Here is an 18,011-nt window from a genome sequence, read left to right as displayed (position 1 = left end):
GGGTATATGGTGAAACTGTCAGGCAGAAATATTATTTGATGTAGATGAGTGAATTAACAAAGAAATCTATCTATGTTTATTGATACGTTGTCGCGTAACTTACAGCGTTGCAGACAAAATTTTACACTGTTTTTGATATCGTAGTGTCAAAAATAGTTGCCAACCCTTGTCTGAGAACTGTCTATAAGGAATTAAAGACTAACTAAGTGCAATCAGAGTATAGTATTAGAAATCTAGCAGAGATATTGAGAAATAAGATGTCATAACCATATATTCATCATATGGAGAGTCAAGACTCAACAAATGTCCCTAAACTCACGCACACATTGGCAAATCGCGTATATGTGTGATTTATGATACAAATTCACTCGCACAATAAAAAAAAGTTACAACTGTTTTTGGCGAACAGTTTATAGAGAAACACTCCATCTAGATGCTATGAATCTACGGTAATTTACCGGCAGATTAATAATTTCGTTTCAAATGTAGCTGGTATAATCGTTTCTTTTAATGTAATCAAGCATTTCCTGTCCAACGGACGACCATAGATCCATTCAATTGGCAGTAATCAAACGATAGCCTTTTAACTGTATATAGAATCGTTAACTAATTCCGTTACTATACGACAGTTTATGTTAAAATATTGTTCGGACTACGACGGAAGTTTTTTACTATGGAAGTATTGAAGGACTATACGACACAAATGTAGTTAAAAGTTATATTCACAATTGTGCAGTTCCTTATAGATCATTTAAAATGTAGTTACACGACTGGAAATTAACGACCTTATGCCCTAATTCCACGGTCGGTGTTTTGACACAAAAGTCGGTAAGGATCAAAAGATTATCCGCTCATATGTCAAAACTTTAACCGAACATTTCTGAACTATATTAATATTTAAACGTCTCACAACATGAAAATAATATGTTTTAAAGTATATCGTATAATATCATTCTATTGCAGTTAATTCATATGCTATGACGATCAGTCTACTGTTTACTGTTGGCAGTGTGCATTGGCTGTAGATATTGTTCGATAAATTTTAACAAGTTTCCTTTTTAATCCTTTGCACTCCAGCCTAGTAACTCATAGAGGATACCAGTAACTCATTAACTTGACAATAATTTATTATAATGTAAACTTTATAAGCATATCATAAACACTATAGGGTAAACACGGTTTCGTTTACCTAAGTCTTAAAACGCTGAGTCAGTAAAACAAGCGTGTCGCCGAAGCCGCGACAGTGTTTTTAATGTTAGCATTTTAATGTCGCAAATACGGCGACAACGGAGTGCAAAAGGTTAAACACAGAGGGGCAAACGAGCATGCGGTTCGCCTGATGGTAAGTGACAACCGCTGCCTATGATCACCTGCAACACCAGTGGCATTGCAGGTGTGCTGCCGGCCTTTTAAAAAGAAATATGCTCTTTTCTGGAAGGTTATGATGACGTATCGGTTCGGAAATACTGCTGCTGGAATTTGACTCCAAAGAGTGGTAAGAGCGACATGTACATTGTACATTTATAATATTTTTTTCTGGAACTTTAAAATCCATTAGTTTAAAATCCACTTTAGTTTATTTCAAGTAACAACTTTCACTATAAATTTATATTTTTCAATCGACTTTAAAAAAAGAATGGCTTCTCAATTCAGTTTTTTTTTTTTATGGTTTGTTACGTTATAATTCCATCATTTAAACCTTTCTTTCTCTGAAAGATAGTTACGTAATAATTTTTTTATCAAAAATCGGTTCATTGGTTTAGTTTTTAAAACAACAACTGGTATAGTCACAGTAGTTTCTTTTTACAACACAGGGGGCAAACGATCATGCGGCTCACCTGATGGTAAGTGACTATCGCCGACTATGGTCACCCACAACACCAACGGCATTGCAGGTGTGCTGCCGGCCTTTTAAAAAAGGGAATATGTTTTTTTCTTGAAGGTTATGTTGTCGTATCGGTTCGGAACGACAGCATAACCTTCAAGAAAAGATATTAAAAAAGGTTCAAGTCGATTTCTTTTTTGTGGTAGAAAATCTTAAATTATTCACAAACTAAGGACGTAGTAATTAATAGTGCGTCGTACGCATAAAGGATCTATTGGCAGATGACCTGAATTATCCGATCTAATAAGCGAGACCACAACCACAAAGCGGTATGTTCGTATTACTTACGAGATAGCTTAGTAACTCAATATTGCTCTGTAGGTACATTATATTACTATTATATAATATTATTATTATTGTAAGGGTGAAATCGTAACCATTATCACATTTTTTGGGAGTTTTATACTGGGTATACTATTTTTCCGCAAGACTCATGGATCAATAATTAAAGATTGTGTCTCACAAAAAACAGTCTTTGATTGTAACAAAAATAGTTATTTTGATCTAAAGTTTAAACTACCGAACCGATTTTGACCAAACTTCTATGGGATCAATCTGTAAGTATAACTTTTGAGATAAAAAAAAAGAATTTTCCAAATCAATTTAAAACTAACGGAGTTAGAAATAACAAACCTAAAAAATAAAACCGAATAGAGAACCACCTATTTTTTAAAAATCGGTTAAAAATATGACAAAAATTCATGACCTTTCGATACTAATTTGATATATGCTATGTTAATATATGATGCACAATTTTTTTTCAATTTCCAATCCCTATTTTTTTTTTTTTTTGGAAAAAAATATTCAGCTCTTCCGATAAATAGAGTGTAATGTATAAAGCAAACAATATAAATAACAAACAATATCTACAGTTTTTCATGGACTGTAGCAAACTAAACCACATTTGTAGAATTAGTTGCCGATATTGGCAATTACATTACCTCAATAAAATATTTTCATCGCCTTTTCATTTTCTGAATGGTATACTAAATAGCGAATTCACAGAATATGTTTAAACTATATTTGATGTCTCTACAAACATTGATTATCCTGTACAAATTCCAGATACTTTCTCCTAAATGGCATTAATTAAATCTGTTAAAACGAGCGTTAAAAAAAAAAAACAGCCAAATCGGTCCAGCCGTAAATAAAGTCCCGTCAAATTTTATCCTACTCAAATTTCAGGGAAAACTAATTTCGGATTATCTAATCATAACCAAGATTGAAGGTTAGAATCCAAAAAATATACTCATACAAGATGGCCATTTCTTATCGATTCAAATATAGCTAAAAACAATTCTGCGATTCCCGATGTTTGGCAATCTAACTTATTCTATTGAACGAGTGATATGTCTAACATAATAGAGGTATTGTTACTGTCTTTTGAATATTGTTTAGTATGCACTTATTTAATATATAGAACATTAATTGTGACAGATATTAGGTAGTGACATTGGAACTAATATTGCGCAACGATGTACTTGAATTTCAACATGTCAGAATCGATTCATCTTGACAACAATATTTGAATAAATTAATTTAAAATCAATGTTGAAATATATGTGAAAGACACGAATAAATCTATGCACAAAGCGTCAATATAAAATGTTTGATATTTTTCTTTATTTTAGATAGTTACTTGTTTTTTTTTTTCAAGATGATCACTTAAATATGCAATTGTCATTTTAATTTCTTTCTATTTTGTTTGCTGTTGTGCCACGAATATATTTAAAAACCAATGTAGGTATATTAATTAATAAATAAATATTTCAAAATCGACTACTTTATTATTGGTATAAATATATCGTTGCATGAGAAGAGTTTAGTGAAAACAAATATATTAGAAACGTGACTACATTAACGTTCGGCGAATGCCTTGCGTCTACAAATGGATTACTTAGTAGACTAGTCATTAAAATATTGATATTAATTGATGTATAACTTAATAAAATGATTGGGAGCTGCGGCTATTACGTCAATTTGGCTTTTGATTAAAAAGAAAAAACAATCTTTCAATTAAATTCATTGATCCCATAATACTTATTAATATATATATATATATATATATATATATATATATATATATATATATATATTAAAATATATATTAAAATTTAGTATTTATGTATTATGTGTATGTAGATGGGTTTAAAAAAATAATAAATATTTTAAGATTGTGTTAAAAAAAATTACTTCAATAGGAGCTAAACCAGGTATTTTGATTTAAAAAATAAAATACAGAACAGATTTTGTTAAAATTTCTAGGAGACCAATTAGAAAATATATCCGTTCAGTTAGAAAAAGAACTTCCCAATTTAGTATATGGCTCACGGAGTTATGAGGTGATAAATATATAAAAAAAAATCCAACGAATTTAGAACATCCTTCTTTTTTGAAGTCAGTTTAGAGTATATTGATGAAATCAAAAAACCAAAATCGACGAAACAAGCCACAGCCTACCGCAAACACACCAATATATGGCTGGCATTCGATTTTACGGCAAAGCATCAGCACTAAACCAGCTAGCATAAAATTTACCTATCTATCCACAACTGCTGTAGCAACAACTTAACGCTAAAATATCATAAGGCATATTCATTCAAATGTTTCATATTAATCGACACTATGTACCTATGTATATTTCACTAGAATTTACCGTTGAGTTTACATCGACTAAGTTTATCTAACCGGTCGATAACTAGCTATTTGTTGATAGAAATAATTAGAAAGCGGACACGCGAAATGAGGATAAATTATCTGGTATTGTTCACACGACACCATGAGGTAGCATGAAGAATAACTTAAAACAATATTTACTCTGATAATAAACGTTATAATACTGCTAAAACTATTATAAATATTACATTGAAGGATAGAGATAGTCGAATCGATATTTGTTAAATTAATCCACTGTATTATTATTATTATTTCAGCCGTTAACTGTCCACTGCTGGACATAAGACTTCCCCATAAGGGGAGTTTTGCCAGTAGTTGCAACGCTTTGCAGGCGGGTTGGCAACCGAAGTTAGGCTTTTAGAGAATAGGCCACCCCTTTCTTTCCCGTGGGTGTCGTAAGAGGCGACTAAGGAACGGCGAGGGATGAGCCGCAGCGTTCCTCTTAAAACATCTCCAAAACCTAACTGCAGTTACCAATCCGCTTGCCAAGTGTGACAACTATTAACAAAACTCTCCTTATGGGGAAAGCTTATACTCAGCAGTGGTCAGTTAACGGCTAAAATGACGATATATGCTAGTGTAACAAAATTATTATACCTCGACCGTCTTTCTTATGATCAATCAAACCTTATTTCAGACGTAGTCAAATAGGTGAGCACATATTATCTACTTAATATTATTATATTTAATTCAGCATTGAGCCTATTCGCCTCACGATTCGACTACTCTATCCTTTCCCAAATAAAACTCTGTCGTACACAACATAATATAGGGTTGCCAGCAATGTAACTCATCCGTTACTCCATTAGATGATTTGGCAACCATTGTGATATGTAACACCCTGTGTAAGGGTAATTTGTAACGGATATTCACTGGATAACATCACTATCCGACGTCGAACGGTTGAATTACATTGACCCCTTCTGAATCATACTTTGCATAAATAAATCTAATTAAATGTAAACCCCTTACAAATACAAACGCTAAATAAATATATTCGGTTGCTAACGAACGTGTAAAGCCATCTTGTAAAGATTTGACATTAAATGTCAAATTAGTATGTCATTTATCAGCAAGTAGCGTAATTTTAGAAGGGCATATACGGATTGGAAATTTTCACCGCGCATTTTTTCCTACACAAATCTGTAGTATGAGAATTGTTTCATTTTTTTTTCTGCAGTGTATATATTTAATTGGCTCAAACAACAGTAAATAATAGCCAATATTAAAATATGCATAGATATTAAGAAGTATAAATAATAGACTCGATTATAAAGTGTCATCTCGATCCTAAAAACGGCGAAATATTTATTCTTAGAATTTATTCATATATATGTATATGTAATATATATATATATATATATATATAATTATATTACATATACTTCTTAGGTAGTCTATCCTAACAGATTACTAGACGTAATTAAATTGTTAATTCCAAAGATAAAAAAGAATAAGAAAAAGAATGTTGCCTCAAAATCGACTGCACCCCAATACAACATTATATAAAATTATACCGCACACTGCAGAGAAGAAAAAGCGCAAAAATATTCAATGCGCGGTGAAAATATAAAGCGTATATTAACCTTAAGGGGTATATTAAAAATTAGCTAAGTTCTTTCATGTTTACTCAAAGCGTATGGCGGCGGCGGCTCTTCCTATATAACCAACCATTTTTTCACCCACCATAATCACATCTATAATATACAGATGACACTTAAAAATTACTTTACACTAAAAACCATTCATTTCCGAATTCTTAATCTAAAATCGCTTTAAATATACATTATAAAACATTTAGTTTCTTTGGGCCTAAAGGCGTCACTTGAAATCATTTGTAAAATTTTAATCTGCAAAGACTGAAATATTCGATTAAAGACATTGCGAAAATGTAAAGACCGTTTTATACGGTTGGTATTATTGACATTATGGCAAGAAGTAGCCCATTTAAAAGGGTATTTATTATTATGTTGGCAACATCGGAGGTTAATACTTATTTTTACAGAAGTAGAAAACAGAATAATCAACCGCGTAGTTTGGGAGTAGATGGCGCTGTGTGATATGTTTTAATCTGTCTCACAGCTCACACAGAAACTATACGCCCATTGTTTCAGCAATGACGATGCGTAATTTCGTTTTCTACGCTTTTTATAAAAATAAAGGCAACTTCACTTCGCGAAGATGAAAACTAGCGATCGGAGATGAAAATTATATTTTGTCCAGTCCTCACAATTTTTTTTTTCGCTTTCTTTTATAATAGATATAAAATTAATATTAATTTAAGCTTGTCATGTACCTCTACCGTTTACCGAAAATTTCCGTTTCATCTAAGCAGTAAAAAAATTAACAACAAAAGGATTTCATCGAAACAATAATAATAATAATAAATTTCGTAACAATTAAAATTAGAATTTCTCAACTACCTAACATGCGCATACGCAGCATGTCTATATCACAGCCAAATCAGCCGCCGCCAACCTTACGTACCAACTGTGGACCCTTTGATGCAATGATTGTGTGAGTGAAGCGACGATCGTTGTGTGACGTCACTGCGACTCCGTGACGTCACTTCGTTAAAGCGCGTATGCATTATTACTAGCCACATGATTTTCGGCATTGATATATTAATTACGACAATTATGGGTCGCTAGTAAAATAATGAAGGGCCCTGTATTATTTCTATGGTTATATAATAATTAACATTACCTTTGTTACGTTTCACAGGAAATAGTTTTATCTCTCAAATTATAGCTGTACATACTCTAGGGTGGTTGTTTAGATTAATAAAAAATTCAAATTTAATTCGCTCGGTTCGTGTTTTTTTTTTTTTTTATTTCATAGGAAAACGTAACAAAGACCACAATGTATACAGCTATTAATCCCGCCGCGAGAGCACACATTTCCCTTGATATCATATTCCTTATATCCATAACTATCAGTCTTAGCAAGCTCGTCCCGCTCACAATTTTTTTTTTTTTAATATGTGTATAAAACAGATAACTTAGGAAAATATAGTGTCAATTGACCTTTTTAATTCAATCACCTAGGAAATTGTAACAGGACTTACAGAGACTCAGAATGAGTAGTACTACTTTTTATTGATCTCAAAAAATAGAGGACCTATTAGCAAATTTTTAATATTAGAAAAATAGATAATTTTGTATACAGAACTCGCAAATAGTGACTACAATGTATTGCAGAGGTAATAAAAAATGTATTAAAAATTATTATTCATTGCAAATTTTAATACACATATTTTGTAAAATAAGCCTAGATTTATAACATTTGTTAGTATGTTTGAAATATTTTATAACTAACTGATAGTCGTAATGATAATAAATTGACTTATGTAAGTAGCTAACATTTTAATATATAGAATGTACAAATAAATAAAATATAAATATTTACAGATTATTATAATACAACAACGCACAATTAAATATGAAATTAAAGGAAATTAATTTACCCATTTTTAAAATAAGTAATGTAAGTATTTTGTCGGCTCAAACTTCGAAATCTATATTTTGATGTTTCGATCAGTGCTTATACTAACGACATGTTGAGCTTATAACTTTGTATCTTATCATTTAATTGATATTTTTGGCAGTGTAAAATTAAACCTAATGAGAGAATCGAGTGAACGGGACCACTCTTATAAAAAACACTTATCCTCACAAGACTAGCCGAGCCCATCGCGGCGGGAGCCGTCGTTCCATTATTAATCTTAGCGCGTACATCGATACCATTCAATTTTCGACCTTATGAAATCGTGCTCTAAAGACTTAATTGTTAAAATGCTATTTACAAACTACAAAATATTAGGAGAGAATCAATAATAAGGAACCAAAGAAAATATAATAGAGTTGAGAACAAAATAATATCAAGCTATTGATTGGATGCACAAGTACATAAAGATATGTATATATATTTGGTGCAAATAATAAATGATCTATCAGTTGATTAGGGTTATTGTAGAATTCACAAAAGAGCCATTAATATAGTACGCATATAGTGTTTGTGCTAATAACCGATAGATGGCATTAAAACAAATAATATATTCTGCAAAAACTCAAACTCTTATTATTGTTGGTCTCTATTCTGTTATTGAAACTCCCCTTTTGATAACTCCATCATATACATAATAACCTGCATGTCGGCAATATAATAAATGTATTGACATGGACTATTACTATTCACCATATATTTAGGAACTAATACAATAAACATTTTATTGCACGATTAAAGAAACCAACGAAATGCACAAAACATTTCTATAGTTAGTACCTTTAGTGCACGACAACCTAAGTCGAATCCCGTTGTAGACAGCACAAATGAGCTAATCAGACTGTTACCTCTTTAGCACTGGTACGTACATCACTAGCCGTTCATTTCACCAAGCGTGCGTCGTTGGGAAATGAACGTAACGGTGTAAGCGGTAAGGCTCGTTTTACAACGTCTGTGGGGCATGTTTCGGCGGCTGCCGCTTGAGCCGCCGGCTCACCGGCCGCTGTCAGTTGTTTTTGTCGATATTATGGAACGCCCAGTTGAGCGATGTCGTCCATGAGTTCTTCATCGCCTCGCTGAACTTCGACCTGAAGTGCTCCATGGCTTTCTCCTCGGATAAATCCATTACCTGTGTAACAGATTAGTATTATAACACTTATCGCTGTTGTCCTTGCTGATTTATTAAAAATATATTGATGGATTTATTAAGAAAATATTTTGTCCGAATAGTAGAGGATATTGGGGTAAATATGTCTGTGTCCTAGATAGTGTCAATTGTTTTGTTCCATTTTGTTAAAAATAAATTGTTTACTTTAGAAAATTGGAAATTTATTATTATTATTTTTATTAAAACTAATAAAATAAAATAAAATATCATATGAGTCGTTAACTGTCAAGGCAGTTGTTGTTGTGTAGTTGACATCCACATTAGGCTTTTGGAGATGTTTTAAGAGGGATGCTGATGCCCACACCTCGACCTATATGTTCTCTTAGTTGCCTCTCACAATACACACAGGAAAGGAAGATATAGCTCATTCTATGTCGGGACTACATGGAAAAACTACTGTAATTCATATAATATTTTTAATGTTGCATTAATTACTTATCAAACATATTTTAACAAAAAAAAAGAAACAGAAAATTTCAGTAAATGATTGAACAAAACAAAAAAATATTGCTCAATATATTTTCCTGTAACTTTAAAATATTTTTATATATGTGTACACAGTAGTAAATGTACATTTTCACACTTTACTCACGAGAGTTTCTCTAAGGTACTGCAAGTCCTTCTCGGAGCTCAGCTCCCGAAGGCCGGTAGAGATCATCATCGAGAAGAGAGACAAGATGAGGTGGCCATGCTTTCGGAGTATTCTGAATGCCTGTAGTGAAACAAATAACAATATATAATATTAATATAAATAATAAATGACAATATTGTTTATTAATAAATAATGTGATGATAACTGTTTTGTATGAACTTTACAAAACAATGTGGGTTCTTCAAAAAGGATATATTTAGGTTTCTTCAGAGTCGGTAACGCGCACATAACATCTAGTGTTGCATGGGTTCCACAGGCTAGGATAACCGTTTACTATCAAACATATATATATATATATATATATATATATATATATATATATATATATATATATATATATATATATATATATATATATATATATATATATATATATATATATATATATATATATATATATATATATATATATATATATATTTTATAAGTTTGAATATTTGTATTTGGAAAAAACGAATTTTATTTATAAAAATATATTTTATTTATAAAAAGAATATACTAACCGTATCACAGTGCTCTTTGAATATCTTAAAGTCGATGGGCTCATTATCGCCCGAGCCCCGCTGCCCCTTGTTGATCACGTGTATAAAATCGTGCGTAAGAACGAACGGCACACGTTCGCGCTTAAACCCATACTTCTGTTTGAAGTGGCCGAGGAAATGACCGAAGTCTATGTGGAATAGCTGGTTGGAAAAAGAAGAATCACTTAAAGTTTACATTTCTAATAATTTTGAAATTTTTAGAATGAGAAAATCATACGCGTACTTGAGACAAATAACTTAGTTCTCTCGCCCAAGTCTGTACGCGACCGAGAATGATAATTACATATAAAACACTTCATAAATAGCTTTACGGTAACAATTTTATTAGAATTATAACACTTCAAAAGGATAAAACTTTTAACCATTCTTGATGTATTAACACTGATCTACTTAAACATAAGATGTAATTTCTTCATATATAGCTGTTAATTATCCACTGTTGAACATAGATCTTCGTCCAACGAGAGTTTTGTCAGTACTTGCCAACCTTGGCAAGCGGGTTGCCAACTGCAGTTAGGCCTTGGAGATATTTTAAAAGGGATACTGTTGCCCATCTCTTTACCATTAAGTTCCCTTATTCGCTTTTTACGACATTTACGAGAAAGGAAGAGGTGGCCTATTCTATGCCGGTACCATACGGTAATTTTTTTTCATATAATAACAATAAAATTATGTGAGAAAGACTCTAATTTTCCGTGCTTAGCCTCTCATTTGGGCCGTTGTGCGTAACAATAAAATTATAATATTTCACGAAATAAAAAAGAACCAACCTATCTAATTTATGTCTAAACATATGTACAGTGCAAATGAACCATATTCTCTCTATCCCTTATTAAATGTATATTTTTTTTTTATATAACTTAGAATGGCAAACAAGCTAACGGCCCACCTGATGGAAAGTGGTAACCGTCGCCTATAGACATGAGCAGTACCATGGACATAACAGAGTATACTGTTTCGCAATTGATACCCCCATGCGTTGCCATTCCTGAGGACTCAGGTGTTATTCCTCTGTACCCAGTAAATTCACGCCATATCCCACCCTTAAAACCGAAACACAGCTATGCAAACACAACTGCTTCACGGTTGAAACACGAATGGGACAGAGGTACCGAAGCAATCGACTTTTGTACAAAGTCTCCCTCTGGTAATTGTGATATAATCCACTTTGCTCCGCTTGGCCATTTTTCTAGCTTTGATCTATCTTTCATCTAGTAATATTGATGATCAAAACTTGGCCTTTTATAACAATAAATAATTAATATAGGATTTGAAATTAAGGTATAAAATAGAATCATGAAGGACAAACCTGTCCACTTTTCTTAACCATAATATTGTCCGGGTGTCGGTCCGCGATACCGAGGACGTAGGTGGCGACACAGTAGCCGGCGCAGCTCATTGTGAACTCGTCCACTGCTTTGTTGAACGCCGCCTCGTTGGGACGCCCGCACTCGTCCTCTGTCTGCTTCTTTAGCCATTCTGAGGGATACAAATACAATGACATTAAAGTAGACCTGCAGTTCCACATAGCAATACACTACTTGTTATTTTGTACTAGCAAATCGGAGAAGGTATTGTTAGCAACAGGAAATAGCAATCACATTGCCAGAAATCATCATCATATCAGCCTTTAACTGTCCACTGCTGAACATAAGCCTTCCTTTTGGGGGGAATAGAGCCAGTAGTTGCCACGCTTGGCAGGTGGATTGGCAACCGCAGTCAGGCTTAAGAGATGTTTTAAGAGAGACGCTGCTGCCCATCCCTCGTCCTCCTTTGGTCGGCTCTTACGTCACCTAAGGGAAAGGAAGGGGTATTATGGGGGGCCTATTCTATGCCGAGACCACATGGCTATTGCTTATAATATACACAGGTGTATTTTTTATAAATGTTTTTACTATAACATTAAAATAATTACATAAGAGTATACAAATATATTATATTTGATATAAATAAAATGAAATAAAAGGTGAAAGAGAAATTAATCAACATTGAATGACATTTTAGAATCAATCCCCCTAATAGTATAGTAAATCAATAAACTTACGTAGCAAAGTCCCTTTGTACATTGTGGAGGCGGCTTGGAACATGGCAGGTTGTTTTTGTATATTAGCAACCGTTTCCGCGTCCTCCACCACCTCGATCATACCCACTTCGTTCTCCATTGAAATACAATTGTATGGACTTAACCTGAAAAAAAAAAATTTTTTTTTGCGAAATTTTCTGAAAACTTGGTGTAAATGAAGTTATTTATTTTCATTATAATATAAAATAAATTAACAAATAAGCATAACAAAAACAATAGAGGTTTGTCTGATTGAAAAAAAAATATATATTTTTTTTTTATACAACTTAGAATGGCAAATAAGCTAACGGCCCACCTAATGGAAAGTAGTAACCGTCGCCTATAGATATGAGCAGTACCATGAACAGAACAGAGTATACTGTTTCGCCCATGATACCCTCCATGCGTTGCCATTCCTGAGGACTCAGGTATTATTCCTCCGTACCCAGTAAATTCACGCCAAAAATGTATAGATATAATTGAAATAATTCAATCAAATAAAACCAAGTATTAGGGCTTTTGTTTCCAGATATTTGTCTGATTACTAATAACACATAGTTTCCTGGTTATTTCAATAAATAGACAATATATATGAGATAGAAAGAGACAGCAACATATGGTGTATTGTTTTTTACGCATGCATCAAAGGTATTCATCATTTTATTTATTTGTCACTTATCGAGTTGTATATACTCTTTTATACCAAATAAATGGTCACTGCGGTTTCAAATTTTCTCACGCGAACGGTCAGCTGAATAAGTCCCCAGAGATTACAGTATAAGGTTCTTCAATAAGGCCATATTAAGGTTTCTTGAGGAACGGCAACGCGCACGTGATACACCTAGTGTTGCTAGTGTCCATAGGCTACAGTGACTATTTGCCATCAGGCAGGCTATATGCTTGTTTGTCACCGTTGTGGTATAAAAAAATCATTGTGCGTCAGTTACCTAAAGTCATAACCGTGACTCTTCCACAGCCTGTCCATTATCCTGAGCATTTGCAATGTGAACATATCCTGACGAAGGTCGTCGCCGATCTTCAGTATGATCCGGATATCTGAGCCGAACGGGTCACTATTCTCGAAGTCCACCATCAGAGGGCGCATCTTGCTGTCCATAACGCGGCATTTCTCCGGCCTGTTAATATACAATTGTCTATTGTATATAATTTCACCCCCTATTAAAAAAAAACTAAATTTCGCTGCAAATCTACTTTTAATGTTTCTACTCTCTTTCAAATAATATTATTTTGAAGAAAATTAGCAGAGCAATAAATTTTTATATGTAGTTAAACTTACAAATTATGTTGCAGATACCATATTTTTTCTTTCCATTACCAGACATGACTAGTAGAGTGTATTGCTCTATATACATCAAACATATACGCACAACGGCACAAATGACAGGCTAAACGCGGAAAATATAGTCCTATTTATATTACATACATCAAACATAGAGTAATAAAGTTGCCATATTAACAAATATGTGGATTGCTATCTCAATAAATTTATAAGGAAAAAGAAAAACACTTTAATAGTTAAAATAAATTTATGGGAAGTTTGACGTTTTTATAAAGAATATGAGTATGAGTGTGGCAATCCGAAATCCAATAACATTACGGAATTAAAAAAAAAATACTGTTCCCAAAAAATTAAGGAGAAATCTTACTAATATAAATAATATTAACAATAGTAACTGATCTGGTAGCGTAAAACATGTACAGACATTTGGATATTTGTTATACAATCACACTTGAACAGTTGAACGTATATGAATGAAATCAAACAGATCATATCTTAACTTCATCATCATCACATCAGCTATTAACCACTGCTAAACATAGGTCTATCTCATAAAGGAGGTTTTGCCAGTACTTGTCATGTTTGGTAGGCGGGTTGACAATCGCAGTTAGGGTTTAGTGATGTTTTAATAGGGATGCTATTGCCTATTCCTCGACCATTAATTCCCTAAGACGCCTCTTATAATATCTACGAGAAAGGAAGCGGTGGCCCATTATAGGGGCCACACCGCAATCCTAGATTAACACATAATTTAATCTTGATTTATTTAAGTAAAAACCGCGGAATATAATTAGTATATTTTATATTTGTCATCTTGTGTTATCATTTGCTTTTCTGCTAGCACTAGGAAGTGCTATATATGCAAATTTAAATAATACCCAATCACTCTGACCTGAGTGAAAGGAATTGTTAGTAATGGGGTCTAATAGCCCTATTACTAGCAATATACTCTATCTGATCGACCTCCACATGGTTCCCCCAGGAAACCATCGTAATTCTAGTTTCATTCTAGTTAAATTTGTCAGGATGGGCTAACTGACCTGCTTTCATCCTCATCTGTCATGTTTTACTGGTGACCCGCCAATGTATACTGACAGCGCAGGCAGGGTTACCATACTATTATCACCAATTAAAGAAAATCACTCTGGCCTTGAAAAATATATATCGTCATAGTCGTAGAATATTGACGGATCTTTATATGTAATCTTTGTCAGATCCGTCAGTATTCTACGACTATGACGATATAAGATAATTAATTATAGGAACCATAACAAGAAAATGATGAACAAGAGAAGTGCATGTGCTACTTTACTCACTGTATCCGTTTGCAGCGGTAGCTCGGGTTAAGTGGCGATACGAAGTCGCAGAGCGTTTCGATGCAATGCGTCTGTTGCAAATTCTGCTGCAGCGCTGCCCGCGCTTTTGATATTTCCTTCTTCTTGCGGACATTCTGGCTCACCCCTGATGAAAAATAATTACATAAGTTTTATATATCAAGCAAGCATACAGTTACCCAATAAATGATTATAATAACCTATAGAAGAGGTAAATTTTTTATTCATAAAAACTTAAACTGAATAATGAAGTACTGCGTTCGTGATTTACTGTTCATTCCAAAGATTGACTGGTAGAGAATGCTACTAGCATTAAGTCCGCCTTTTGTACTTAATTTTCTTTTGGTAAATAAGGGTATTTAAAACGGAAGTAATCAATAACAATTAACAGACATCGGCAACAGGAAAAGCAACCAAGATTTAACAAATTATACTACCACAACAATTAAAATAAGTCCCAACCCGGCTGGTCACCGTGGGACATTAGACCACCACCCTCCAGAAAATGAACAGAAAATAAGTAAAATACATCCAAGGAAACGACAACTTAAACATAGTATGTTAATAAAATCTGACAAACAAACTAAAATATATATAGCAACACTCAATACCAGAACTCTACGGACAGAAGACAGATTAATAGAACTACAAGAAGCTTTAGAAGATATATGTTGGGATATATTAGGCTTGAGTGAAATAAGACGCATGGGAGAAGAAATCAGAGAATATCAAAATTACATATTCTACTACAAAGGCGAGAAACAAGGAATGTATGGTGTTGGATTCATAATAAAAAAATATTTAAAAGAGAATATAGAAGAATTTATAGGAAAATCAGATAGAATAGCGATATTAAACATTAAACTACCCGGTCATAAGAATACCTGCTCCATTATCCAAGTATATGCGCCCACTGAACAAGCAACAGATGAAGACAAGAATTCTTTTTATATATCTCTACAAGAAACTATGGAAGAAACTCACAAGAAGAAAGTAATAATTGGCGATTTTAACAGTCAAATAGGGATACAACAGAATGGCGAAAACAATATTATAGGGAAATACAGTTATGGAAAAAGAAATAACAATGGACAAAGACTAGTAGACTTTGCATTGGAGCATAATTTGAAAATAATGAACAGTATTTATAAGAAGAAAGAGAAAAGGAAATGGACTTGGATTTCACCAGATGGTAGAAGGAGAAATGAAATTGATTTTATATTAACAAATATAGTACATAACTTTAATAACATTGAGGTAATAAACAAATTTAACTTTAATACAAACCACAGAATGGTGCGAGGCACTATCACTACAAACAGTATTAAAAGAATATGTAAACATATAAATAAGCACACAAATACGAAACTATTGCATATACCAGAAGATCAATTACATAAATATCGAAAAGAATTACTCGACACTAAACGAAATAAATCGCTGCAAGATAAGTACAATGTTATTGAGAGATGTTTAAAAAATATACAAAAAGAATGTCTTCCAGTAAAAATAAAAAAAGATAAAGTAGGAGAAGAAGCCAGAAAGTTAATAAAAGAACGGAAACTATTATTTACAAATAGAAAGAAATAGAAAATCTTAGCAAAAGAATTCTTGTAAGTATAAGAAAATACAAAAAATCCATAAGACAAAGAATAATAACAGGAGAAATTGAGAAATCAGGTGGAGTTAAAAAAGCTTTTAAACAACTAAAAGACCATAACACTTGGATGTGTAATATAAAGTCCAAAGATACACTTGGTAAACTACACAACACAACAAAAAGGCTACAAATGTCAAGAATTGCAACAGAATTTTATCGAAATCTATATGAAAATAAAAACTATTACAACAACAAAAAAGAAAAGTCGGAAGGAATTGATGAAGACTCCATTCCTAGTATTCTTGAAAGTGAAGTACGAAAAGCTATTCTGACTCAAAAAAAAAAAGACAAAGCACCTGGGGATGACAAAATAAGTAACGAGACACTGAAAGCTACAATGGAAATTATAATCCAACCGTTGACAGAACTATTCAATGAAATCCTATCAAGTGAAGTGATTCCGATCCAATGGTCTAAATCTACAATTGTCTTGTTACATAAGAAAGGAGACAAAGATAAAATCGATAACTATAGACCTATCAGTTTAATGTCTAATATATATAAAATATTCTCCAAAGTCCTTCTAACATGACTTACTATATGCCTTGATGAACAGCAACCTAGGGAACAAGCTGGATTTCGTAGCGATTTCTCTACAGTAGACCATATACATGTAGTAAAGCAATTGATAGAGAAGTACAACGAATATGGAAAATCATATTACATTGTATTTGTAGACTATAATAAAGCATTCGACTCTTTACTTCATGGTTCCATTTATGAGACACTATACAAACAAGGCATAAATAAAAAATATATCCGAATAATTAAACAAATATATGAACATAGTACTGCAAAAATTCAGCTCGAAACAGTGGGGGAAGAATTCAAAATTCAGAAAGGTGTGAGACAGGGAGACCCTTTGTCGCCTAAACTTTTCTCAGCTGTTTTAGAAAGCATATTCAGAAACTTGGATTGGGAGTATTATGGAATAAATATCAACGGAATTAATTTAACACATCTAAGGTTTGCTGACGACTTGGTGTTGTTTGCAGACAGTTACAAGATTTTACAAAAAATGCTCCAAGAACTTACTACGGAAAGTAAAAAAGTGGGACTGAGTATAAACATCACCAAGACAAAAGCAATGACAAACAGCAAAAAAATTAAACTTGTAGTGGACGATCAAGAGCTTGAATATGTAGAAGAGTATACATATCTGGGTCAAATTATCTCACCTAAACAACAAATGCTTAAAGAGATACAGAAAAGAATAAATAACAGTTGG

General features: G+C 32.9%; 1 protein-coding gene across 1 annotated transcript in view; it reads right to left on the bottom strand.

Moving 5' to 3' along the window:
• Positions 1 to 3,993: 3,993 nt before the first annotated feature.
• Positions 3,994 to 18,011, bottom strand: part of LOC113519518 (phosphatidylinositol 4,5-bisphosphate 3-kinase catalytic subunit delta isoform) — a 31,278-nt gene continuing 17,260 nt past the window's right edge. The window contains exons 13-19 of the mRNA XM_052899057.1: positions 15,106 to 15,250; positions 13,437 to 13,625; positions 12,472 to 12,614; positions 11,737 to 11,906; positions 10,389 to 10,568; positions 9,826 to 9,945; positions 3,994 to 9,194 (exon numbers count right to left, since the gene is read on the bottom strand). Of these exons, the coding sequence (XP_052755017.1) occupies positions 9,072 to 9,194; positions 9,826 to 9,945; positions 10,389 to 10,568; positions 11,737 to 11,906; positions 12,472 to 12,614; positions 13,437 to 13,625; positions 15,106 to 15,250 (1,070 nt within the window). The 3' untranslated portion in view covers positions 3,994 to 9,071. The remainder of the gene's footprint in view (positions 9,195 to 9,825; positions 9,946 to 10,388; positions 10,569 to 11,736; positions 11,907 to 12,471; positions 12,615 to 13,436; positions 13,626 to 15,105; positions 15,251 to 18,011) is intronic.

Source organism: Galleria mellonella, unplaced genomic scaffold (genome assembly GCF_026898425.1).
Source record: "Galleria mellonella isolate WM207_F2 unplaced genomic scaffold, CSIRO_AGI_GalMel_v1 utg103, whole genome shotgun sequence".
Lineage (NCBI taxonomy): Eukaryota > Metazoa > Arthropoda > Insecta > Lepidoptera > Pyralidae > Galleria > Galleria mellonella.
This window is presented reverse-complemented; position numbering and strand designations above follow the sequence as displayed.